Below are 25490 nucleotides of genomic sequence, written 5' to 3' on the forward strand. Positions count from 1 at the left end.
TTGTAAATGATGACATTGTGCTTACTTTTTTTTTCAGTTTGGCCATAGCACTTTGTGTAAAAGTGAGAAAAGAGAAAGGGATATAATACTAAACGTTAATGTACGTGAAATACGCGTTGCTTGTGTGTCTTCAAACTTACAGTATGAAGTCCATCAAAAAAAAACAAAAAAACCTGTCAACTCCAAACTTACCCTTGAAGCCTGTCAGACCAAAGTGAGGGTTCAGCAAAATAACGCTTGTCACATGACGACTGGGAACGTCAACGCCCGTCACATGACTTTAGTTTATTGTTGCCAAGATGGCGGCGGGCTGCTGGCGGCTTCTTTCGCTCATTTTCATCCTGTGTTTCATCCAAATTTGCTCGAGTTTGCCAGTCGAGCGCCACGAAAAACAACAAGACGACGACGTCAAGTGCGGCTATCAGGTCAGACGCCTCTGGACGCGTTTTAGTGACGTCATGCCGGGTTCAAGACCCACGTCTTGCAGGGAAACAGGGACGTTGCTTTTAGCTCGTAAAGAAAATTAAAACATTGAATGTTTGTTTGCGACATATATGTCATCTAATCAGAATGTTTTTTTTATTCAGATTTTCATTTTATTACAAAAAGAAAGCGTGAACCTCAAAGATTGAACACGATCTGCACTCTTCATCACTTGCACAATACTGTGATTGATTAGTATGATAGCACTGTTGCAAACTATTGATTTTTTTTTTTTCATGCAGTAGAAAATGCAAATGTTCATGATGCAATGCCCTCTATTAAAACACCATGTAGTGGCGTTCTAAAAAAAAAAGTGGACCTTATTTGAAAGCAACCCTCGTGAGGTTGTTCCTCAATTTGTACTTTTTATAATAGTGTAGACTGGAGTGACTCCAACTGTCGGGGCAAAGTTTCACTTGGTCAATAGAGGTCATTCTGATCAGAGGCTTTCACAATCTTTTTGAATCCTTTAAAGTCAACGTTTAACCTTCACGGCGTAGGAGTGTCAAAACAAGTTAAGATTCCCCTCGAGGTGTGATGGATGAGTCGGTGATGCCTGCCATGTATGTTACATCTGTGTCCGCATACGTTGTCGTTTGCGTGCAGTCGTGTCACGCTACAAAGGCGGCCATGCTGAACGTCCACCTGGTTCCGCACACACATGACGACGTGGGTTGGCTCAAGACCGTGGACCAGTACTTCTATGGAGGTCCGAACAAACGCACGCACGCATCCCTGCGTTAAAACAAAGCCATAAAACGGTCGTTGTGATCTGTGTCCCAGATCGCGTGCTTTTTTTTTTTTCCTACTTTTGCTCCATCAACTTTTTCACCAGTTTTGTGACGACCTTTGATTTTTCCAGTGCTTTTACCGAAAAGGTACACTTTTTGTCCGAGCGATGGATACCAGGAGGCGTACTCAGTCTTTGTTTCGACATTCCCGTGATGCGCTTTTCCTGTGCGTGCGCAGACCGTAACGACATCCAGCACGCCGGCGTGCAGTACATCCTGGACTCGGTGGTGGAGCAGCTTCTGAGGAACCCCGACCGCAGGTTCATCTACGTGGAGACGGCCTTCTTCTACCGATGGTGGCGCCGCCAGAGCTCCGACGTGCGGCAGACGGTCAAGCGGCTGGTCAACCAGGGTGCGTCCCCCGCTCGGATTCCCTGAAATGGAACAACCTTGAGAAGCGGCCCTCTTTTCTCCCGCCAGGCCGGCTGGAGTTTGTCAACGGCGGCTGGTGCATGAGCGACGAGGCCGCCACCCACTACAGCGCCGTCTTGGACCAGATGACCATGGGACTCCGGTTCCTCAACCAGACATTCGGACCTTGCGGTCGGCCCCGGGTGGCCTGGCACATTGACCCGTTTGGACATGCCCGCGAACACGCCTCCATGTTTGCACAGGTAAGAGTCACCCAAAACAACAGCTTGACATGCCACATTTGGGTGATCTACAAATAAAACGGTACCAAGAATCATCGTTTCAAAGGCACTTTGGCGTATTGCCAAAAACAAAACAAAAGTTATTTGTCAATCCCGAGTCAGATGGGCTACGACGGCTTTTTCTTCGGCCGAGTGGACTACCAGGACCGCTACCGGCGGATGCGGACCAAGGAGCAGGAGCTGCTGTGGAGAGCGTCCGACAGCCTCGCCCCGCCAATGGCCGACCTCTTCACCGGTAACGAACTGCGTGCCAATTTGAGACTCCGCACGTTGACAGCGCCGGTCGGCCTCGCACCTTGTCAGGGATTCTTCCCAATGGCTACAACCCCCCCGAGGGCTTCTGCTGGGACCAGTCCTGCGACGACCCGCCCATCAAGGACGATCCCGAATTGGAGGACTACAACGTGGACGATGTGGTGGAGCGCTTCCTCAACGTGGCAAACGCTCAGGTGCGCCTCGGTTTTCAAAATGGGACTCCTTCTAAAATCTCGCCTGTGCGCTCGGGCCCGTCAAATCCAAACAAGCGATTTGGTCCGCTTCAGTCTCTGGTGTACAAGTCCAATCACATCATCATGACCATGGGGTCGGACTTCCAGTACGAGAACGCCAACCTGTGGTACAAAAACCTGGACAAGCTGATCCGCTACGTCAACGCCCGGCAGTCCAACGGAAGCCGGGTCAACGTCCTCTACTCCACGCCCTCCTGTTACCTCCAAGAGTTGCACCGGGCTAACCTCACCTGGTAGGACCCAAACGCTAGTCCACGAGCGGGAAGCGCGTCGTCCAACCGTTGCGGGTTCCCGCGCAGGGCCCTGAAGACGGACGACTTCTTCCCGTATGCGGACGACGCCCACGACTTCTGGACGGGCTACTTCAGCAGCAGACCGGCGCTGAAGCGCTACGAGAGGCTCAGCAACAGCAATCTGCAGGTGGCTTCCCGAATGAGATCCGGATTCTGTCAGGCGCTCAAATGCGTCCTTGTTTTCAGACGTGTAACCAGCTGGAGGTTCTCGGCGGCCGGGCTTCTACGAGCGGACCCTTCGGCGAGGGCGACAGTCTCGCTTTGAGTAAGTAAGTCCGAAGGGAGGATTCCCTTTGCCTGCGCCTAATCTCCACATTTTGGGTCCAGAAAGAGCCATGGCGGTAGCTCAGCACCACGACGCCGTGTCAGGCACGGAAAAGCAGCACGTGGCCAACGACTACGCCCGGAGACTTGCCGACGGCTGGCAACGTTGCCAGGTAGGCTTGGACTTTTGTGGCTCCTCAAGTGGCGGCTTTGGACGACACCCACCGTTTTCCCTTCTCCAGGTTGTGGTCAGCAACAGTCTGGCCGCTTTGAGCGGATCCACCGCCAAGCGCGTGTACTGCGATAGCCTCAACGTCAGCGTGTGTCCTATCAGCGAGTCCAGCCAAAGGGTAAAAAGCTGACTTTGGCCTTGTTGTCAACGTTCCTGAGGCACGGCTTCCTCCTCCAGTTCTCCGTAAACGTCTTCAACCCCCTGGCTCGGCCCGTGGCCTGGCCCGTCAGGCTTCCGGTCAACGGCACGGCGTACTCGGTGACCGACGCCGACGGGAGGTCCGTGGACTGCGAGGTGGTTCCGGTCTCGCCGGCCACGCGAGACGTGAGGAGGAACCGCGGCTTCGCCGTCAACGAGCTCCTCTTTCGGGCCCGGGCCCCGGCGCTGGGCTTCTCCACCTACTCGCTGTCCCTGCTCCAGGACGGGCCTCCGCCGGCCTCCGTGCGATCCCGTGCGCCCAAATCCATCTGGAACAAGGTATGACGTTGACTCGCTTGTCATTTGCCGCTACTCTGGTTCTTGAACTCGCTTCTCCATTTGACCTGACATTTCGGTATTTGGTTTTGTTGACTTGCGCTGTCGGTAAACGACCCATTTTCCCATATCTACAGTATCTCCGAGTGACCTTTGACCCGGAGACGGGCCTCCTAAGCGGCCTGGACAACTTGGAGACCAAGCAGAGTATCAGCCTGACACAGAACTTCTACTGGTTAGTAGTCACTGAAAGTCATGATGAACGGACAGTCCCGTGGTTAACGCGGACGCTTGCAGGTACAACGCCAGCGACGGCAACAACTCCAAGAGCAAGCAGCCCTCTGGGGCGTACATCTTCAGACCCAACTCCTCCACGCCGTTTGTCATCAGCACGACAGCCAAGACGGAGACAATACAGGCACTCGCTCGATCCTTACGCTTTGTGGAATTCAGCTCGGCTAGCCAAACCGCGAGAAATGGGCCGGCTGGACAGGCCTAGCGCAAAGTCTGAACGAGTCACAGCAAGTCCCAGTTTGAAGTCAATTTGGATCAATCCAAAATTGGAGCCAAAATCGGTTCATTCCCCAAAGCTCGTTAGCAACACGTCACTCACCGGCCACGTGAAATCCATCACAAGTACAGCCACACGGCTAAAGAGCGACAAACGTGAGCTTTCGTCTCTTTCGCAGACGTCGGTGACGCAAGAGGTGAGGCAGCGGTTTGCGCCGTGGGCGTCTCAAGTGGTTCGCCTCCATACCGACAGCCGGGTTCTGGAGCTCGAGTGGACCGTAGGTCCCATCCCCATCGAGTGAGTGGCGCCTGAGATTGGCTTCCGTAGAATGGTCCGCTAAATCACCTCCTTTGCTTTCCGTCAGCGACGACTTGGGCAAGGAGGTGATCACTCGGTTGGACACGGACATCCAGTCTTCGGGGATATTCTACACCGACTCCAACGGGAGAGAAGTTCTCCAGAGGAAGTATGCGCTCAAAGTGGAAAACTTGTCTTTTCAATCAATCCATTGACAAGTGGACATTTTCAATCCATTGATCAATTTTTTTCAAGCGAGCGCCAGAGTCTAAAGCAATTTCTAACTGCGCCGTTTTGCCGCAGGAAAGACTTCCGACCCACTTGGAACCTGAAGCAGTCGGAGCCCATCGCCGGAAACTACTACCCTATCAACTCCCGCGCCTTCATCAAGGTGCTTGGCGTGCGAGACTCGTCCAAAAATGTGAAATCTACAAACGGAATTGTTTGACGCCTCGGTGGCCATCGACTCCCAACTCCTCCAATGTTTAACGTATCGCGTGCGTGATAGTTTGGAGCGCAATGGATCAAATGTGGATGTGTGTGTGTTGCCAGGACGACAAGGACCAACTGACCGTGGTGACGGATCGCTCTCAGGGCGGAGGCAGCATTCACAATGGCTCCCTTGAGATCATGGTCAGATCCAATGCGCATAGCTGTACACACAAAAGCACATCAAGACAAATTTACCCAAAAGCAAACATAAAAACACACAGAAAAAAAAAAAAAAAAAAAGTAACAACGTCACCCGGGTTGGTCACGCTCAACACTAGCATTTAGCCGACAAGTATGTTCCAATGTATGACAAGTCTGAATATTTTCTACACTGAGGGACAGCTTCCGTATATATTTGGAGGCCAACACATGTCCACAACAGAACGCAAAGACGTAATAACCCCAGAAAAACAAAGTTAACATACTTGTGATCTCCCGACAACAGCTCCACCGCCGGTTATTGTACGACGACGTCCGCGGGGTGGCCGAAGCCCTCAACGAGACCTCTGACCTTTTCCCGGAGGGTCTGGTCGTGCGCGGGCGCCTCTTGCTCTCCCTGGAGCGCCCGGCCATCGCCGCCGACGTGCACCGCCCCCTAGCCGAGGAGGCGGTACTGCAGCCGCTGCTGACATTCACCCAGGGAGACCTGCACCCAAATACTCGACTGGAGGTGAGTCATGGAAATGCAAAGTGAGATTTTCCCAAGCAATCTTCCTTCCGCTTAGTTCTCAGGGCTACAGGCCGCGCTGCCCCCCGCCGTCCACCTGCTGACACTGAGCCGATGGGACGACGATTCGGTTCTGCTCAGGCTGGAGCATCAGTTCCAGAGCCGGGAGAGCAAAATCAACTCGGAGCCGGTCACGCTGGACCTGCAGGTTCAACTACTACTTGACAAAATACACCGGCTACTCTGAATTGGCAATGTCCGCTTTCATAGCACCGTTTGGTGATTTTCTTGTGTGCAGAAGTTGTTTTCAACTCTGGAGGTGGTGGGCGTCTCTGAACTCAACCTGTCAGCCAATCAGTGGAAAGAAGAGATGAAGCGTTTCCACTGGACTTCGCAGACGGGTACGCGCTAGCATGAATGAGCCAATCGCACACTTTCAGTCAAAGCCTTTCTTTTTTTTTTTTTAAATAGATCTCCCTCTCTCTTCTCACTTTTCTACTTGTCTTTTTTTCCCCTCCAGTTGAAAAGCCCCAGAAAAAGACATTTAAGGACCCCTCGGCGTGGGAGGTCACCTTGCACCCGATGGAAATTCGAACCTTCCTGCTCAGAGTGAACCTCAGATAGTGCTCCAGCTTCAATACGCAGAAGTGGCAGCCATTTTCCAGTGGGGAAAAACTCTTGGGACACTAGAAGAAAAGTGACATGAGCTTCCATTTTTCACCTGATGTGATGAATGCTTATATATTGATTTTATATTGATCCCCTCCCAAAAAAAGCAGCGGAAAAATAAAGCAACATTTTTTGCTCGCCGACATGTGAGAGTTTTTCCCCTCGCTCTTAACGTTCGTGTATGTAAATGCAAACTGAACAATAAGTCAAAAGTCAAATAATTGTACAAGCAGAATCTTTCTAATTGACTGTAAAATGGTGGCCCGAGCAAGCGTCCCGGGAGTCGACTATTTTGAAAAAATGACCACTGGGGGAAAAATTTCCGTACGTGTTGCGCTTTATTGGACCGTTACAACAGTCAAAGCCTCTTACCTCCCAAAAAAAAAAAAAGACTGATTGTGAAAGCAAAAATCGTCTTCATTTATTCCATTTTCTCCTCCGCGGTGCAGTCGTGGGAGTACGAGCATTTGTCCCCGTATGTGCACGTGCCCTGGAAAAATAGACAAATGTTAAACCACAGCGCTTCTAAAAGTGGATAGCAAAAAAGAACGTTTCAATTTGCTTCAAATGTTTATCCTTTCATGCAAAGACGCTTTTAAACATTAGGGTCGACAGCTGTTTCATTGTCATTGATGATTTTTCCAATCGGGCATTTTACAGATCATAATCGAGTTTGTAAACATCTTTCAAAAAGTGACGACACGCACAACGAGGGCACGGGTGGCGGAGCAATGACTCCGCTGACCTGTTTGAATTTTTTGCACGGGAGGCTCTTGAGCTGCGACGAGTCCGTAATCTGGCCCTTGCGCTTGTTTTGGTTCTTCATGCGCTTCAGCTGCAGGTCGTCGGAGATGCCGCCGCTAGGGGGCGCAAATACAACAACGCAGAAGATAAAGCGTCTCTTTACTTTTTGGGCTCCAACTTGCAACACTCTTTTAGTGGGCGTGTCAACGCAAAGACAGTTTTCTTACCCAGCTTTTGCTCTGGCTTTGGGTCCCCAGAAGGCTTGCGGGTTCTCCTGGAAACGAGTCAAGTGGCGCTGACGGGACTGAGGGTTGGCGTCGTCCCGCACGGTGAAACAAGCGTCAAAGCTAAGGGAGGGCATTTTATTTTTATTTTTTTTCAAGTGAACAAAAAGGGCGATGCCCACGACGTCTCACCTGGGCTCGGTCGACAAGATCTTAAAGGCGGGCGTCATTTCGGAGAGTTTCTCACGTTTTACCGGGTTGCTCTTCTCCTGCAAGGGGGACGGGAAATCATTCCATTTCAATTCATTGCTCTAAAAATGATTTTTTTTTTTTTATTTTATGACAAATAATGCCTCTCTGTTCATCTAGCTAGCCTATGGACAATTTTGAATTTCCTCTTATTCAGGTGCCATCTTGTAGGGGAAAAAAATCCACCTCAAAGTTGTGAATGTTTTCATTTTTAATGAAAGATAAAATGGGTCCCTCGCCATGCGACTTTGTAAACCATAGGTGTCAAACTCAAGGCCCGGGGGCCAGATACGGCTCGCCATATCATTTTACGTGGCCAGCAGATTCTGCATCGACTTTGTGCCACTACTTAAATGATCAATTGTCTTCACTTGGGAAAAAAATAGAGCTATTGCTTGCTTTACTATTTGAACAGTTTCTCCTCGTCTCTGATTTCAAAACATATTATTCATCACTTTGTATTGTAGCCTGTAGTGTATATAGAAGACAATCGACAATCAAAATGTCTCTCCGAGGGAAACAAGGACTACGACGCCCACCCGTGATCAAAATGAGTTTGCCGCTCCTGCTGTAAACTAAGCCTTGCCTTGGCTCAATCGATTTTGAAGGACTGCAATGCGGCGTGGCGCGGCGTGGCGCGGCGTACCCACCCAGCAGCGCATGATGTCCCAGATGACGGCGGGCGGCGCGTCTGTCTTGATGGCGTTTTTGCAGGCGTGCGAGAGGGAAACTCTGTGACCGGCGTGCAGCAGAGCCGACCTGAACACAAGGTAGGGTCGGTCGGGTGCGCACGCTCACAGACGCTTGGCTTCCTTCCGGGTTGAGCAACTTCTCCCGTTACATCCCAGATTGACGCTACGTACCGGAACTGCAGCAATGGCGGCGTGTTGCAATGGATGGTGCTGCTCAGACCGTCAACCGTGTAGTAAAGGGGCGTGTCCTCCAGCTCCTGCGCAGCGCAAACGGCGCCCAGGGCGTGAGACTGACTGGGGACGCCACGTTCAAAGAATTTACGAGCTTACCTCGGTCACCATGCTCAGCATCCCCTCCATGCGCTTGGACGTGGCAAAGCGAGTCGGGTTGCCGCTAACCGCGCTCAGAACCTTCTGGACGAAGGCCCGGTCGTGGATGGCTTCCGCCCAGATGGGACCGCCCAGCTGGGAAGAGTGCGGAGAGTTGAATGACCGTCACAAAAGGAAATGGAGGGCAAAGGTCACCTGATGCCTCTGTCCGCAGTGCTCGCACGTGGGTCCCACGGGTGGCCCGGTGGCCGCCGAGTACTTGGTACTGAAAGGGATAAACGGCGGTGGGTGGGTGGGTGGGGTGAGGAAGCGGCAAGAGCGGCTTCCCAAGTAGCGGGCCTCACTGTTTGCCGTTGTCCGTCCTCCTGCCCATCCTCTGCAAGTGGAACGAGCCGCAGCCGACGCAGTTGTAGATCAGAGCCTGCTTGCTGCAACACATTCAATCAACTCAAGCCAGCGGACGGACGGCCCAAAGCGGACGGACCTACCTGGCTGAGTTCTTGACGGTGGCTTGACCCGTGAAGACGCGCACAAACACCCGGATGTAGAAGTCGACGCTGACGGACAGCAGCGGCCGAATGTAGCGCTGGTACACGTTGGCCCGCTGGTCCAAACTGTGCAGGATGATGCGCAGAGCCTGCGGAGAAGCCCAAAGCCTCTTGGATGCTGGAGTTGACGCGGGTTTGTTTGACGACCGAGGCCAAAAAGTTACATTTAGTCGGAACAACTAACAAAGTAACAACTCACTGCAAGGTAAGAACATAGGAAACTGACAGAAGCAAGTGAGTGCAGTTTACGCTGCGTTTAGGACGAGGAATTATATTGGGAATTTACGTTTTTAAAGCTAGATCATGAAATTAATTCCCCAAAAAATAATTGTTGAACAACAATCATGTTTGGGGAAAAAAACGTTTTCAAAGCTAAATAATAAAATGAACTCAAATTAACGCCCCAAAAAAATAATACTACAAAATGCCTTTCAGAATAAAAATCATGTTTGGAGAAAAAAAATCTTTTTAAAGCTAAATAATAAAATGAACTCAAATCAACTCCCCAAATTTTTTTCAAATATTAGAAATTTTTTCATGAAATTTCTTCATTTTAAATAGTAATAAAAATTGCTAGCAATGTCTCCATTTTCTATAAGTGAAGACAATTTGTAATTTTAGTAATGACACAAAGTCGATGCAAAATGTGTCTTGGCGGGCCACATAAAATGATGTGGGGGCCGTATAAGGCCCCCGGGCCTTGAGTTTGATATGGATGTTTTACTGCAAACACATTTATTTGTATTTTTTTATATTTAATGATTTATATTTTGCGACAGCCACTAACCAGCTCATGACAGGACTTGGCTTTGATGGAAACGGAGCCGTATTTGCTGTAGCACGTCTCGTTGCTGTTCCCCGCCAACACGGCCATGTCGGTGCATGTGACGCACAAGAGGCCTGCCGGACGCAAAAGACTGGTTGGCAGCGCGCTCGGGCGGCGCGCTCGGGCATCGCTACGCCAACGCGAGCCATAAGGCCGCCCCACCTCCGTCGCCGACGGACTGCACCGCGGCGTCCAGGAACGAGGCGGGGCTGCCGTAGGGATCCAGATCGATGACGTCGTAGCGATCGTTCTTCCCTCGCATCTCGTACATGAGCATGCTGCACGGCAAGGCACGGCACGGCACGTGAGAAAATCACGCAAAGTCACGGCAAGGCCACGTTGGTCCTCACCTGGCGTCCTTGCAGCTAGCCCGGACGAGCTGGCCCACGCCATTGTACTCGGCGTTCCTGGCGACCAGGGCGGCGGCTTTGCGGGAGAAATCGTTGGCGGTGACGCTCCGAAGGCCCGGCACTTCCAGCGCGAAGCGCACCGAGCGCAGACCTGACGCGGCTAAAGCCTCCAGGACGCGAAGACCGCGCTGGAAACACAAAACGCCGCAAAGTCATCAAGGCCGTAAAACCTGACTTCAAAGTTTCCAAACGGTTCCGAGCGAAGGTGGCGAAAATCGAGCCAGTCACAACCACGGTGTTGTGTCCATTACGGGCGGAAGGTCTGCGCTGTGGTTACCTCACATTTCTGCCCTGCCGTCGCCGTGACGACAGCGGCCCCCTCCGCGTCGGTCTTCCCGTCCCGTGCCTCGGCAGGTTCGTCGGGCAGAGACGCCACCGCTCGCTCTTTCTCGCCAGGCACCACAATCTGAACGCCGCGCTGAGCCAGCACTTCTCTGGAGAACTCGGTCAGCACCGCACATCTGGCCAAGAAATCAAGATGAACTCTCGAGGACTCATTCATCTTTCTCAAACCACTTCTTTGATTTTTTTCATTTTGTTTTTGCCATTCCCAGGTAGAGTGGAAACAAAACGTCGTGGCATTCATCATCCTGCAAGATTTCCCCAAAGACTAGGCTGATAAAAATATCCCTTGTACTTACGTTAAGTCTCGATTAAATTCCTGGACCGGGTTGTAAAACACCTCATTGGCACTGGGAAACAAAATGGCCGCCTTGCCCTCCTTCACCACCGTCTCTCCCGCCAGCAGCCCGACGGGAGGCGGCTCCTCCCGCTTCTCGACAGGTTCGGCGGCCGTTACGTCGGAGCCCGGATGGGCCGTTTTAGGCGTTTCCATGGCGCAACCCGCACAACTCCGACGTGCCGCGAAGGGCGGGGGCAGGCGACGGGGGGTGACGATGAGTTCCAACAGCCGGGCGGCCCGCCCCAGCATGAAGGTGCGATACCTGGACCCAGGGTTCATTCCAAAGTCATGGTCAAAAACGTCATCAAATGATTCATAGGAAAGTAGTACAGGATGCAAAGTATCAAATCAAATAATTTGTTTTGAAGGATCATCTTGAGTTTGTAATATGATATTGTATTGGTACCATGGTTTGCGCTCACTTAGAACCTACGAATGCAGACATTTAGAAATGTTCGTCACGACTAGGCTTGAATCTCACCTCGAGAGTTCAAATACGGAGAAAACAATTGGCCAGTATGAAATGACACAGATTAGACAACTCGTGTTTTCACCCAAAACATTCCCGAATGCGAAAATGATCCTGACAAGGGCACAAGAAAACTTGGGAACATGTTACGAAGAAGCGTCATTTCTTACGCTAGCAAGCAGCAGAATGAGTGACGTTTAAGTGAATGTGCTTCATTTCGGACCGCTTTTCACGTGTTTCTTGGGAGCGGGCTTCTTCGGTCAAATGTCCCCGCCACATTGAAGAAAAAGAGCTCTCACCGTAATATGTGCGTCTCCGCTCGACACACTTTTGCTATACTTGGAACTCAGCCGCGCATTTTACATGTATATACTGTTGAATGGGGGGCGGGAGGTTTAACCGTTACGCCTTCTCGAAGAAAAAACAGTCGCTGTCACGTTAGCATACGGGGGCCGCCATGTTGACGGAGTCTACGGAAGCCCGTACGGCAGCATGAGAAAAAACCAAGCACAGTAAAGGCGGGTAGAGACATCCTTCTTCCTTCCCTATCTCATCCTCCACCTCGTCTTCCTCACCCCGGCCTACTTTCACTGTAATAAAAATCATCAGCATGCTGCCATGAATAATTTCATCGGCAAACTCCACAATGGTGAAGGAGCTAAACACAGACAGTCAAAAGTTGTTGACTGAATGAGGGCACAAGAAACGGGAAAATAAATGGGGGGTAGGTCAAAGTAGAGTAGTCAGTATGATCCAAAACAAATAACTTTTGAAATGAAAGCCAAAATCATTTTCCTGATCGAAAACTCCGTAAAGAAAGTTTTTAATGGAAAAATGGGCTGGATACCGCCTTCAGAAAACATTTGGAACAATCACTTCTGAGGGGTGATTTCGGACTGTTGATGAAGACAACGTCATGTCTAGCTGGTCTGCGGGGAAAGTGTGATTTCACACCGTCCCTGAAGGCAACACCTGAGTCCGATCGATAGCTTCATGCAATTCCAAATCATTTTCAGTCTGTCTGCTTAATCCATGATTGTGCTGTGTCTGGGAGCCAGAAAGCAGAAAACTAAGCTTTGCTCCTTCGGTACAGTTAACCCCCCCAAACCCCCCTCCGGGCGAAGTGCGTGCGTGCGTGCCTTCATGATGCTGCTGCTGCTGCTGCGTCGAGTTCCAGCAATGAATGGCTGCCTGCGGCGTGGCGGAGGGACACACCATCACCACCGTCACTATTAACGAGGTTCCTGCGCGCCGCCGTTGCTACTCCTCCTCAAACGAGTTCCAGCGGCCAAGGGGGTGAGTGAGTTGTTACACGCCGCCCAGCAGCAACGCACACGCGCGGTGTGATGCTCTGTCTTTCTTTTCTTTCCTTGGTCTTCGTATTTTTTGGGGGTTTTTTTTGGGGGGGGGGGGGGGGGGGGGGAAGTGTTGAACGAATTCAGTGGATGATAGGTGACGCTTTTAAGTGTGTGTGTGTGTGTGTGTGTGTGTGTGTGTGTGTGTGTGTGTGTGTATAGAAGAAGCCATTATTTGGAATGATTCCACTGCTTCAAAGTGAAGTTGAGCTAGCTACCGTGTGCAGTGGGGGATGGGCGAGGGGAAAGTGGGCAAACTTTATCGCACCGACGGACTCGTCGTCGTCGCGGCGGCGGCGGGCTAGCCCACTAATCCCCCACAGTCCCCGCCTCTTATTCTCGCGGTGAGAGGCTTCACGAGTCCGCCACTCATCCTACCGCATTCCACACAAACAAGAAGGTTGCTGTATAAACGTTCGAATGTAATCAACGAGAATAAACGCAATTTCTTCAGTATTTGAATTGGGGCAGCCCTGTTTCTTGTCTCGCCACGCTGTGGGATCGTCCGTCTGTGTCCCGGAATGACCTGTTGATGGCGCGGTTCAAGATATCGACCACCCTCGCAAAATGCGGGAGTCGGTCGTAGCGCGTCAACGACAAATGTTATTTATGTAATCAACGTGAAAAGTACCGCACGCATGCACGCGACATTAAAATGGAGGGGGTCCAGTTCTGCTACTTCATGGTGGCCCCTTTGGGCGCATTGAATGCGGCGACGAAGGAACGGGTAGCGGCTTCATTTTTCATCGTCTTGACCATTTTCCACTCAAACGCGTGAGTGAATGCGAACAAAAAAGGAGAGGAGCTCGTCATTTTTGTCTCGTCGCCGCCCCCTCCTCTTCCTCCCTTCCCTCTCTCTCGCTCTCTCTCCCTCCCGCCAGCCCGGGCCAGCCGAGGACTCCCAAATCCCACGGCTGGCTGGCTGGCTGGCTGGCACACGGCGGGGCACCGTCACTTTCAGCTCGCTTCCCCCCTCCGCGCTGGTCCTCCGGCTCCCTGACGCTGTTCTGTGGCCCCCCTCCTCTCGGTACCGTCTGCTGCTCCTCCTTCTCTGGCACAAGTGAGGCAATTTCTCCCTTTAAACGGGCGGGCTTGATATTGGGGTTAAGTTTTCTTGCGCTCGCGTTCCGCCAGGAGGGAGGCGGGGGCAGGGGGGGGAAACGTAACCGCATTTCAGTGCTCGAGTGCCCGCCGCCGAGGGCTGAGCTGAGCACGTCGCCTCGGAGCTTGGGTTGGAAAGTATCAGCCACGGAGGAGATTTCTATTGCTGTCGTGCAAGCAAATTAGGCAGCTTTAAGAAATGCGTGAAGAGGTTTGTGGTGGCAGCAACGTTAGCTATAGCTTTAGCTCGCTACGTGCTAACAACATCGGCAGGCGGGCCAGCCTTTTTAAATCAGGAAACTGAGCTTCTCCAAGTAAGTCCGTGCAACACCTTTCACACTTTGGCACGTGGAAATGTTGCTTTTATGGCAAGGTTCAGCTGTTTTGAAGGGAGCACGGGCCCGGGTTCAAAGGTCAAGTGGTGGCAATTTGTCCTCATTACGTTTCCTGGATGCTGAGGTGACCCCGGTTGAACTGCCGCCAGGGAAGGGGGGGAGGCAAGTATCCTTGGATGACATCTCGAGGCATAGATGACAGAATACTCAAGGAGGCAACGCATGCCACACACAAGTAGATTTGGAATGATGGCTCCGTTGCGGGAAGCTGCATGCTGTGATTTCCGATGAAGGTGACACCAAAGATGATGGACTGACAATAAGACATTTTGGCTCAATCGGAAAGTCGACGATGAGGACCTTGGAAGAGTTTTGGAGGGAAGTTCCAAAATGGTGGATCGAGATCTTTCTGCCATGACTGTGTAATCACCAGAACTGGCCCGCTTCAGTAAATCATCTTCGTAACCTACGTTGTGTATCTGTGAGCCGGATCCCGTTTACGGTTCTGGATTTGGAAGGCTGAGGCAATGTTTGAAATTTGAATTTGGGGGAAAAAGGCTCTGATACTAACGCACCGATACCACGTCATCACGGAGCTTCTGAGCGTGTGCAGTCGGAGCTTTGTAAACACGGACGACGAGACTTTGTTAGCTGCTTGGCAATTCTGAAAAGCAAATTGGCTTTGGGGGCGACAGAGGTCGCGAGCCTATCTCGCGCTCCCGTCACTAAACTGTCATAGCACGGCCAGTCAAGAAAAACGAGCGATAATGTCACCGATGTCTTATAGAGTGTACCGCTATTTTTAAGAAGGGCTCCCGATCTCTTTTTAGTCACTTTATTTTGTGCCATCACGGGATCTGTATTCCGAATGACATTGATGTTCCACATTTGAAGTACTTCCTTCTTCATTGTGTGTTAGCTGCTCATTGTTCAAATGGGGCACAAGGGGCCCCCGCTCCCTGGTTCAAAGGTCAAGTGACGCCAATTGAAGTGTCTTTTTTGCTTCCCGGACAACCTCGCCGTCCCGCGTCCTCGGATGACGTCTGGATGATCTGCGCCTTTTGTCTCGACTCCGCTTCTCAACGTGCGTTATCGGCACGCCGGGCTTAAATTTATGAGCCACGGTGGCTTGTCGTCATGGCAACCGTCTGCTTTTTATTCACGCCGCCACACATATTTACACCCGGAAGCCGCGCCGTCGTCTCGACTGTCGCCAGAGGCCGCGCAAAGTGCAAAATGGCGGATCGCGGCCGCAACCCGTTGCGCATTTTTACATCGGTTTTGCGGCTCAAACTCCAGATGTTTTTTGTTTTTTTTGCTACGCTAGCATCAACACGCATCACACAAATAACGAGTGCGGAAGCTGTCAGGTTTGAGCCGTTTGCCAAGTGAGTCACACTTGAACACAATCTATTATGAAGAGCGGATTATTTTGTGTGCCGTCGAGCGTCGCTCCGCTTTTTGATCACGGCTGGCTATGACGTGGGAAACAGACGCGTTGCATAAGTGACTCCGCATTGACCGAGCGACCGGGAAAATGCAAGAGTGGGCCACAAAGCATCCAAGAAAAGGCCACAGAGTTGGACTACGCGTGCTGAGGCAATCTTATTTTATTTTTTTGCTTTGTCCTCTGCGCAGAGCCGCTGGCGGTGCCGGGCCCGGCGTGATGGCTCAGACGCTGCAGATGGCGATCCCCAACTTTGGCAACAATGTCCTGGAGTGCCTGAACGAGCAGCGTCTGCAGGGTCTCTACTGCGACGTCTCCGTGGTAGTCAAGGGACACGCCTTCAAGGTCCTTCGCACGCCGACACCGCCTCGTTTTCTCACTCGCCGTTGTCCATTGTCCGTGTCGAGCCCGTGCTCGTTTAAAAAAAAAAAGAAAAAAAAAAAGATATTATAGTGCTCACTCGCACCTTCCACCAAGTTTGCCGCATTTCTCGTTTGTCAACTCGTTGGCCTTTGCGCCAAAGAATCCGCGTGCTCATTTTCCCGAGAGTTCGCTCGAGCGAATCGTCCCCCCCTTACAACAGCCTTAATGAGTCCCTCGGTGATTGTCGCGGCGCTCAATCGGCGAGATCAGAAAATAGCGCGCTGCGTTCGGAGCCACATGAAATGTTTTGTCTGCGCCCTCTCGCGCCTTCCGAAATTCCGAGTCTGAAGGCGCCGCCATTACCCCTCCCTCACCCCAGGGGCAGTTTGCTTGCCATCACACGGCGCAAATAAAGACAAGTGAGGTCAAAATTAGGCGCAGCATTCATTTCGGCAATTTTGCGTCCGTCGGCCGGCAAACGGGCCAGGTGGGTTTCTTGGTCCGTTTCTTTGCTGAGGAAATTGCGTTTGCAGGCCCACCGCGCAGTGCTGGCGGCCAGCTCGTCGTACTTCCGTGACCTGTTCAACGCCGGCGGCGGCAAGAGCTCGGTGGTGGAGCTGCCGGCGGCCGTGCAGCCGCAGAGCTTCCGTCAAATCCTGGCCTTCTGCTACACGGGCCGCCTCAGCATGAACGTGGGTGACCAGTTCCTGCTCATGTACACTGCCGGCTTTCTGCAGATCCAGCAGATCATGGAGAAGGGCACCGAGTTTTTCCTCAAGGTGCCGGCGGGACGCCGTCGGGCTGTCCGTCAAAACGGCGCATCGGGAAAAGTCTGCATTTTGTTTCTCTCTCTTTGGCAGGTTTCGTCCCCCAGCTGCGACTCGCAGGGCCTCCACGTCGAGGAGACGGAGCCGCAGAGTCCCCTCACTCCCACGGCAGGAGGGCCCGGCGCTACGCTGCTTGCCGCCAGAGCCGCCGCCTGCAAGGTGAAGACGGAGCAGACGGCCGCCGCTCAACAGGTGACGGGGTGGACTACCATATTTGACCGACTAAAAGTCGCAGCAGCCATAAGATGCATAATAAAGAAGAAGAAAAAAGCAACAACATCATCTTGAATGTCAATTTAAAATAGTAATACATTGATTTTATAATAATAATATATAATATAGTCTATATCTATAATAAAAATTGGCTGAAAGTACGGTATGCAAACGTTACGTAAGCACATAAACAAGGAACTGAGAATGTGCCTGACATAACATATTAAGAGTTATTCAAATAAGTACGACATGCTAAAACATCCGCGTCACTCCAAATCATGAAATCCATCGAAATCTTTGGTCTCGGGGTTACTTATAAACAACCCCGCTAAGTAGATGCTGCGCTCACATCTGACTCGTCGTCGTCAGTTGGGGTTCCAATTAGTCCATAGGCCTGGAGCGCCCTCATGCGGTTTAGTCTGAAAATAACGTGAGGTGATCAACTATACTAGTAAGTAAGTCGTGTGTTAATGATTGTGTGTTAATAATTTCACATACGAGTCACTCCTGAGTACAAGTCGGTCGCACCTCGGCCAAACTATCCCCCAAAAAAACTGCGACTTACAGTCCAGAAAATAGGCAACGGGGCCAAGAGGTTGTCTTTCATCAAACGCTACAATGAAAGACAGAGCTATCATTGCGTCACTACTAAAAAATTGAATTCTAATGATTTTTCTTGTCTTCAGCCCGAGGGCTTCCCCTACTCTGTGGTCTGCATCCCGGTGGCAAAGCGGCTGTGGGAGGGGGGCAACGGAGGGGGGGGCGCTTCCGGAGGCACCCAAAGAAAGGCGGCGCGCTACTCTTCCTCCTCCTCCTCATTCAGCTCCAACGCCGCTGCCCAGGATTGCTCCGGGCGGGGGTCCGCCCCTTCGTTCCTGGCCGGGGGCGCCGCCGCCAACAACAACGGCAGCAGCAATAACGGCGGAACCCCCGAAGGCACCAGTCCCGGCACCCTCAGTCTATACACGAGCGACTCGCCCATCAGCTACCACGACGACGAGGAAGAGGACGAGATGACGGACGAAAGCGCCGAAGAGCAGTACAGGCAAATCTGCAACATTTACACCATGTACAGCATGCTCAACGCCAACGCCGCAGGTCAGCACCGCCGCGCCGCTTTCTGACGCTTCAGTCAAATCCCATTGAGTTCCATTGCCACGCCACGCCACCCTTCCCTCGCCGCTTTTAGACAGACACTTGATTTGATCACGGAAAACGTCTCCAAGGTGACAAATACGAAGCGCATCTCCTGCGGCCGGGTGACCCCCACCCAAACAAAAAACATTTTCACTGGGGACACCCATTTAATTGTCCCATATTTGCTCTTTAAGTTTAAACTATAATTGATCAATTTAAAGCGTTATTGTTTGAAGCTTTAACTAATGTCTCGTATTTAATATTTAGATATTGTTGTATATTCATTTCTAATGAATTAGCCAACAAATGAGCTCCCCCCCCCCCCCCCCCGGTCTATGGTTGCTCAAGTCGGCCTGATGTCTCCTTTGGCCCTCACAGTGTCCGGTGAGAAGGTGGAGGCGCTGCCTGACGCCCCCCCGGACGCGGGGCGGCGGGGCGGGCGCCCCCGCCAGGAGCTGGCGTCGCTGCCGTCGGAGCTCATCGGCCAGATCGGCAACCGCTGCCATCCCAAGCTCTACGAAGAGGGCGACCCGGCCGAGAAGCTGGAGCTGGTCAGCGGCACCGCCGTGTTCATCTCACGGGCGCAGCTCATGAACTGCCACGTCAGCGCCGGCACGCGGCACAAAGTTCTGCTCAGGCGGCTGCTGGCCGCCTTTTTTGACAGGTGAGTGACGGATGACAGACCCCTGAGTTGTTTTTTTGAAATGCCTTCCTTTTAAAAAAATTCTAAATATCTTTCAAATGATTACAATTGAAGTTGCATTTTTATCTGTCATCCATTTTTATTCAAAAAAAAATATATATATACTAAATACTTGGCCAATTAAAATGTTTGGCACATTTAGGTATTTTTTATAAATTGAAAAAAATATATATTTGAAAAATGGTCTGGCGACATGGTTGACATTTATTTGAAATAGTTTGTTTTCACTTTTATTTTCATTCTTCTATTTTTTCTGATAAATAAACGTGTTTTTTTTCGATATCCATGAACTTATATTTGCAGTTTTTGAACTTTTTTCCTCTCTCAGGAGCACGCTGGCCAACAGCTGCGGGACAGGCATCCGCTCGTCCACCAACGACCCGAGTCGCAAGCCGCTGGACAACCGAGTGCTGCACGCCGTCAAATGTGAGCCGCTTGTCGCCGGCCGCGCCTCGCCAGGCCGCGCCGCTCGCCACCTAAGCGTCCTCTTTTTTCCCCTCAGTCTACTGCCAGAACTTTGCGCCCAGCTTCCGGGAGAGCGAGATGAACGCCATCGCCGCCGACATGTGCACCAACGCCCGGCGCGTGGTCCGCAAGAGTTGGATCCCCAAACTCAAACTCCTGATGGCCGACAGCGACGCCTATTCCACCTTCCTGGCCGACAACGTCAAGATGGACGCCGACGGGCTGGGCGGCGAGCAAGGCTTTGACGGCGCCTCCATGGAGCCGGCGACCGGGGGCGACGACGGCGGGGCGACGTCCGGCGAGGCCCTCCAGGACAGCGGCGGCGCCGGAGGAGACGAAGGCGGCGCTTTGTTTTAAGTGAGTGCACGGAGCCACGGATGTTTGGACAGGCGGTCGCCCACCCTGCGGCCGCTTGCCGTGTTTCTCTCCCTGACTTTTTGCCGGCCCGCACAACGCAGCATGTACCAGAATCGCGGGATTCTTCTCCCGTCTAGCACGTCGCTCGCGCGTGTCTCGGCGGCCCTTCCTCCCGTGGGTGTGCTCGTGCCGTACCCATTTTTCCTTGAATGCGATGCTAACGAGTGTTGCCGTGGTTTCATCAAAGTTATCTTTTGGGTTCTGATCCGACTCCCTTTTCCACGTCACGTTTTCAACATTTGAGCACCTTATCCCCGACTGGGCTTTGCGTTTTAGAGGGCAGCGAAAGAGGAAAAAAAAAAGCAAGCGATTGGAGTTCCTCTCCCAATTGACGCCAGTCTTTCTATCCAGTCTAATAGCTAAGCGCAATCTTCAAACTAAAGTGTTTACAATTCTTGTCTATGATCTGTTGTGACTTTTTTTTTTTTTAATCCAAAGAGGCTCCTCCCTCCCTGTACACCTGTGTGTGTGAGTGTGTGTGGGGGGGCACATTTCTTCCAGTACGCTGATTTAAACGCACCACCGTAAATATACAGGCGAGGACAGAGTGAGGCCCCGCTCCGCCCTGCCCTGCCCCGCCCCGCCCCGCCATGCCCCCTCCCCTCCAAGACATTATGACTGCCTCATATGTGTGCGCATATTCATGCGTCTCCTCACACATTCCTTTTATGGCGTGTGTCAGCCAGAGTGGCATCGCCCGCACGTTGAATGCTCATACTGCTTTGTTTTGGTCTGCCGCCAAAATCACCTTCATATCCATTTGAATGTACAAATAAGGCCTTGTCTCCAACCATGGCTTTTAAATGTAGCTCCAATGCTAAAAAGCCTCATCCCAAATCCCTCAACTTTCTGCCCCATAGTTTTTGGGGATGGGTTTAATGCACATTTCTTTCTTTTTTTCTTTTTTTTTAGGCAGGAATAAATGAGGATGAGAGGCTGTCTGTCTGTCCGTCTGTCCGTCTGTCTGTCCGTCCGTCCTCTCCCCACCCACAATCGGAAGCGCGATATCGACCAGACTGTTGAACCGAGGCAATTCTAATCTTGCCAGACGTGAAGGAAAGAAGAAAGGGAGGAGGAAAAGAAGGGAGGAGGAGGAGGAGGGGTGTGTGTTAATCTCCTAGGACAGGCAAAGAGCCACTGCGGCAGTCGCAATCCAGACGCAAGCAGGAAGCTTCTCCAATTCAAACACCTGCACTGCATGTCTGTTTACGTAAACCTCTGCCCCCCCCCCAAATGGACGCTCCGAGGGCGCCCCCCCCCCCAAAAAAAAGGAAAACATCAACAAAGAAACTTTGCCGTGCGCTCATGTCTGATGGCAAGGGTCCCTTTTTGAAAGGCTGACCACCATGACAAAGGTCCACAACAATATCATGATCAAAACGAGCAGAGAAATGGTGGCCGCTGTGATGGTTTTTAAACGGGATCTAACGGAGGCTGAATTTGAAATGTCTGAAAGCGTTGGCATGAATCCTGCCATTATTGCCGCGCACGCAGCTCCCCCCCAAAAAAAGCATTTGTTGTAGCTGTCGCATAAACGTCCCTTTGAGATCCGTCTTCATTTCACATATTTGACCAAAAAGTTGGACATCAAAACTTTGAAGAGCTTTCTTTCTATACATTTCACTTTTCCATGTGAACCCGTAGCTGTGGAGAGGCGAGATCCTACTCCCGATGAACATGCGTACGACCGCTTTTCGTTAGAGAAAGAAGCACCTATTTTTGCATCCTTAAGGGGGCGGGGGTTGCAATTGTGGTGCTGGGACGGACGGACGGACGGACGTCCTTTTGAATGTTCCTGAAAAGGACAATTCTCGCATTTTTGCACCTTCCCCCCAAATGGTATGAATCTTTTGGCGCTAATCTACGACTTGTCAAAAATGACAAACGACTGCCATGTCCGATGACTTGCAAATGACTTTCTTTTTTTTTTCCCCTCCCCTTACAAAGTCCAACGTGTTGAATATCGAAGAAGGTGGCGAGGCTTTTTCGTGCAAAAAGTACAATTTGATTGTATGACTAGTGATGGCTTGTTTCCTCATGACGCTTTATTTTCCCTTTAAAATTGCCAAATATTTCCTTTTTTCAACTTCACAAAATGTATCACTAATTTTTCAAGCCAAAATAGTTTTTGGGTTGTTGTTTTTTTCTTCTCATGACTCCGGTCGTACAATATCGGGACTGACTGAAATTTTCTGGCTCTCTTTTCCTACAGCATAAAAAAAAAAGGGAGAAATCCGCACCTTACTTTTTACAAATTTCTGACTTGCTTCTCGTTGAAATGTGGATTGCAACTATTCTTGTAGTTGTGAAACATGACTTCCTTGCAATGCTACGAGAATATGGTGGACTCGACTCAAAACTTTTGTCATCTTAGGACATTTTGCTTTTATTCTTTCCAAGGTTAGTTTCGTAATTTTGACTCTGCTGTAACGGCGCCGGACAAGTCGGGGTTTTGAGTGCTGAGGTCTAAAGACTTTTCAAGCATTTTGTATCACCGAGAGAGAGGTCAGAAGCTTGCGAATTTTGATTTGAATATATTATTAAGGAGAATCGTCGTAATTGTTGGCAAAGCTGCAAGGCGACTGAATGTTTTTCCGAATCAACACGAACAAACAAAAATACAATCAGTGAATCCAAAGTGAGTTGACTTGAAATCAGCGCTGCTGCCTGAATGTTTTTCCTCGCCGCGACCGGAGGGCGATGTCCCCTGTAGCTATGATTGTAAATTTTTTTTCTTTTTTTTTTTTTTCTTTTGGGAGTCCATCACTGTATTCTCGCGCGCACCTTAAAAGCAGAGCGCTAATGCTAACGCTAATGTGATCTTGTCAACTCCTTAACACGTCCCATAGAGACCAAATGGGGAAATTGTACGCCGTCCGTCCGTCCGTCTGGGAGCAGAGTTTGGAGTTTTGAACAAAGCCCCAGATGGCACTAAAAGCCTTTGCACCTTTGTGAGCATGCTCAATTTGTCGCTTCCTTTTTGGAGGCTGTAACGGGACGAGGTCTGAGGATTGGGACAGGATGCTTTTTCTACTTTGAATTTTTAACCTTGTATCTTTTTGTACTTGTCTTTTTTTGTTCTTTTTGCCTTGTTTTGACGTGTGTTAACTGTAGAAAGGACACTCGAGAGCCAACATCAGTTGGAATTTGTCGTTTTTCCTCCGATGTGTGGCAAAAGGTGGCGAGTTTTCTTTGTTGTCGTACGATAGAGGCCAAATAAAACGAAATGTACGGATGACCGCCATCAAATTTTGCAAAAGGAATGTCAAAGGAAAACTCCACCCCGCAAACACCGTCAATCCCGATTTGACTGAAACCTTTCGTAAAATGGCCACTTTTATGACTTTTTGGAGGGCTTTTGAGACTTTACAGTTCTGAACTTTCTCACTCCCAATGTAGATTGAAAAATTGCCTGCACTACTGTGGTTCAGTTGTTTTTTTTCCCCCAACACAAAGACCTTCATTCAAAGTTCAATTTGTCCAAACGGCAGAAGTGGACGGTCAGTCTTCAATTCAATTTGAAATTCTCCTGACGTGGGGTGGAGTTTTCTTGTTAGGGCCCCCTAGTGGCGATGTGGTGAATGTCCCATAAAAAAAAAAAAAATCAAAGTTGGTCAAACTTGAGAAAGGCGGCCCGACCCGACCCGAGCTCGATCGCCAGAGACAAATCACACAAACATACTCTTTAAATACGTGGTAACCTCGGAAGAAGCCGGAGCGCGCGCGTGTTTGCGTGCGCTCGCTCGGCTTTATATGCTCATGCAGTTTTTGTTTCCTGCAATAAGGGAAAAAAAACGTTTTACCTCGGAAGCTCTCAGCCATTTGCGATGGCAGGTAACGCGCACGCTCTACTTTAAGGGGGGGGGGGGGGGGGGGATCATAATGGTTTGACACTTTGTGAAATTCAGAATTTTTGGTGGTATTGTATTTTCTGAAATGATAACATTTTCTAAAAGGAGTAGTATTTTCCCCTCTAATAGTCCAACTTGTGTGTAATTCTGTCTGATTTTTATTTTATTTTTTAACTTGCAACATTCCGATTTGATGCTCATTGGATTGGAATGTTTTTTCAAATGTTCTGCTTAAAATGTTTATTCAGATTTTCTCTAGTAAATTCACAACTTTAATACCTTTATCGCTGAATTCCAAATTCCTCCCCCAAAAATCTGGTTTATTCACCTCCGCTAAAACGTGATTCCATGGAATTGTCTAACATTACAATATTTCATATGAGACGTATCAAGTCAAATAGCCGTTTGTCTTGTGTTTTTTGTAAAAATACCTCCTCAAAAACTTTTTTTTCCTCTCCTTCTTCCCTTAAAAAAAGTGACACGTTGACCTGCCTGCTGTGAGTCCATGCAAACACTGTTATACCTCACACGTCGCCATAGCAACCGTGAAGGTCGCTCGTCTCTGGTGTTCTTTCTCCCCGACGTCGGCTATGTCGAATGAATGGCTTGTTGATCAATTTGAATGTACAGTACATGTATATAAAAAGTGTGGCAGCACTCTTTTTCTTCTTTGTCACAGGCGAAGCGTTCATTTGAGGCAAATCAAAGTAAATGCAGTAACAAATAGCACGAGCAGGCCGTGTGAATGTCAGAATTCCCACTAGTACTGATCATAATACTTTCAAGAACAAAAAGATGAAATGAATGAATGATAATTGCACATGACCTAATGTAAAGAGAAAAGAAAGCAGACTGAACAATGTGGATTCAATCTGAATAAAATCCAATGTTTGGAACACAACGTGTTTTGTTTTGCACGTGTGCGTGGTGCCAAATTGAATTTGGCTTTCAAGTTGCAGTAAAAGGGTTCCAAGAGGTTTCGCCGGAGTCGGTTTTGGCGTCACCGATGAATGGTTGGGCTTTCATGCCATTTGAAGATCAACACCGGATTATAGTTTTAGAATGGCCTTTTAAGTCTGTTAGCGCTCCGAAGTCGAGCTAAACTACACGCGCACGCTTGACCTTGAAGGAATGAGGTCCAAAAAGTCACACCGCATTCCTTCAACCTTGTGCTTTGGACGACAGACACAAGGATGCGCCCGCTGAGTTACACGCGTGAGGAGCGAGCGAGCGAGCGTGTGTGTGCGCTGTTGTTGCTGGACGGCCCCCAAGGTGCGGAGCGCACACGCAAGTGCTCCCTCGGAATGATGGCAGACCGAGCCGATACTTTGAACGCCGGAGCTTGGCACATGTGCCAAGATTGGCGACTATTGTGCAAATACTTTTTACAGGGCCACGATTGCGTTTCTCATGACTGACAATCGATGAGATCCAGACTGACAGCAGCTTGTTTGTTTCAGTGGCGGATTTTTTTTTTCAATCCGGCAAAGGACTGGCTCATGGTGTTTCCCTGCTTGCTGTGCAGCTCCATGTGGCCACAAAAACGTCACGACGGGGCGGCAGCAGCGTGGGGCCCAACCCCACCTATTTCCACGCCCTGGGCCCCGTGCCGCCCCCCCGTCCTGCCGGTGCGCAGGAGGGGGGCGCTGGTGGCCCAGCGTGACGTCATCTTGGCCCACCAGGAGCACAAGCGGCTCAATACACCCAAGGCTAGGAGGAAGCGCTGGGAGTGAGTAACACCCTTTCATTTTGAACACGTGTGCGAGT

At 50.5% G+C, this 25490-nt stretch overlaps 4 protein-coding genes across 12 annotated transcripts in view; 3 read left to right on the top strand and 1 right to left on the bottom strand.

Moving 5' to 3' along the window:
- Positions 1–274: 274 nt before the first annotated feature.
- Positions 275–6476, top strand: man2b1 (mannosidase, alpha, class 2B, member 1). 2 transcript variants are annotated; one of them, XM_085911141.1, is made up of 22 exons: positions 275–425; positions 1090–1192; positions 1453–1626; positions 1695–1888; positions 2030–2162; positions 2231–2376; positions 2470–2669; positions 2736–2856; positions 2916–2994; positions 3057–3166; positions 3236–3343; positions 3403–3702; positions 3837–3934; positions 3997–4117; positions 4389–4507; positions 4575–4676; positions 4811–4898; positions 5060–5140; positions 5445–5669; positions 5725–5874; positions 5965–6067; positions 6187–6476. In XM_085911141.1, the coding sequence occupies exons 1-22, from the start codon at positions 300–302 to the stop codon at positions 6288–6290; spliced, it is 2985 nt and encodes a 994-aa protein (XP_085767267.1). In that variant the 5' UTR covers positions 275–299; the 3' UTR covers positions 6291–6476. The 2 variants fall into 2 exon arrangements, with proteins under 2 accessions (XP_085767267.1, XP_085767268.1); XM_085911142.1 differs by lacking the exons at positions 275–425; positions 1090–1192 and adding an exon at positions 1272–1361.
- On the bottom strand, positions 6459–12849 carry trmt1 (tRNA methyltransferase 1). 2 transcript variants are annotated; one of them, XM_085911146.1, is made up of 16 exons: positions 11680–11821; positions 11000–11302; positions 10636–10819; positions 10299–10486; positions 10111–10226; positions 9910–10022; positions 9063–9211; positions 8919–9002; positions 8770–8839; positions 8575–8709; positions 8416–8501; positions 8203–8311; positions 7496–7572; positions 7307–7426; positions 7081–7195; positions 6459–6825 (listed from the first exon to the last, which is right to left on the bottom strand). In XM_085911146.1, the coding sequence occupies exons 2-16, from the start codon at positions 11287–11289 to the stop codon at positions 6757–6759; spliced, it is 1905 nt and encodes a 634-aa protein (XP_085767272.1). In that variant the 5' UTR covers positions 11290–11302; positions 11680–11821; the 3' UTR covers positions 6459–6756. The 2 variants fall into 2 exon arrangements, with proteins under 2 accessions (XP_085767272.1, XP_085767271.1); XM_085911145.1 differs by having other exon boundaries at positions 6462–6825; positions 11809–12849.
- On the top strand, positions 12432–23481 carry LOC147057509 (nucleus accumbens-associated protein 1-like). 7 transcript variants are annotated; one of them, XM_085911151.1, is made up of 8 exons: positions 12432–12805; positions 15939–16092; positions 16644–16889; positions 16971–17129; positions 17837–18248; positions 18666–18951; positions 19319–19416; positions 19493–23481. In XM_085911151.1, the coding sequence occupies exons 1-8, from the start codon at positions 12693–12695 to the stop codon at positions 19810–19812; spliced, it is 1788 nt and encodes a 595-aa protein (XP_085767277.1). In that variant the 5' UTR covers positions 12432–12692; the 3' UTR covers positions 19813–23481. The 7 variants fall into 7 exon arrangements, with proteins under 7 accessions (XP_085767277.1, XP_085767275.1, XP_085767276.1 ...); XM_085911150.1 differs by lacking the exon at positions 12432–12805 and adding an exon at positions 13032–13638; XM_085911149.1 differs by having other exon boundaries at positions 16644–17129.
- A 1912-nt stretch (positions 23482–25393) lies between these two features.
- cacna1ab (calcium channel, voltage-dependent, P/Q type, alpha 1A subunit, b) overlaps positions 25394–25490 on the top strand; it is a 40332-nt gene continuing 40235 nt past the window's right edge. The window contains exon 1 of the mRNA XM_085911259.1: positions 25394–25452. The gene's annotated coding sequence lies outside the window, so the exon portion shown is untranslated. The remainder of the gene's footprint in view (positions 25453–25490) is intronic.

Source organism: Syngnathus leptorhynchus, chromosome 5 (genome assembly GCF_054491065.1).
Source record: "Syngnathus leptorhynchus isolate UIUO chromosome 5, UIUO_Slep, whole genome shotgun sequence".
Taxonomy (NCBI): Eukaryota; Metazoa; Chordata; class Actinopteri; order Syngnathiformes; family Syngnathidae; genus Syngnathus; species Syngnathus leptorhynchus.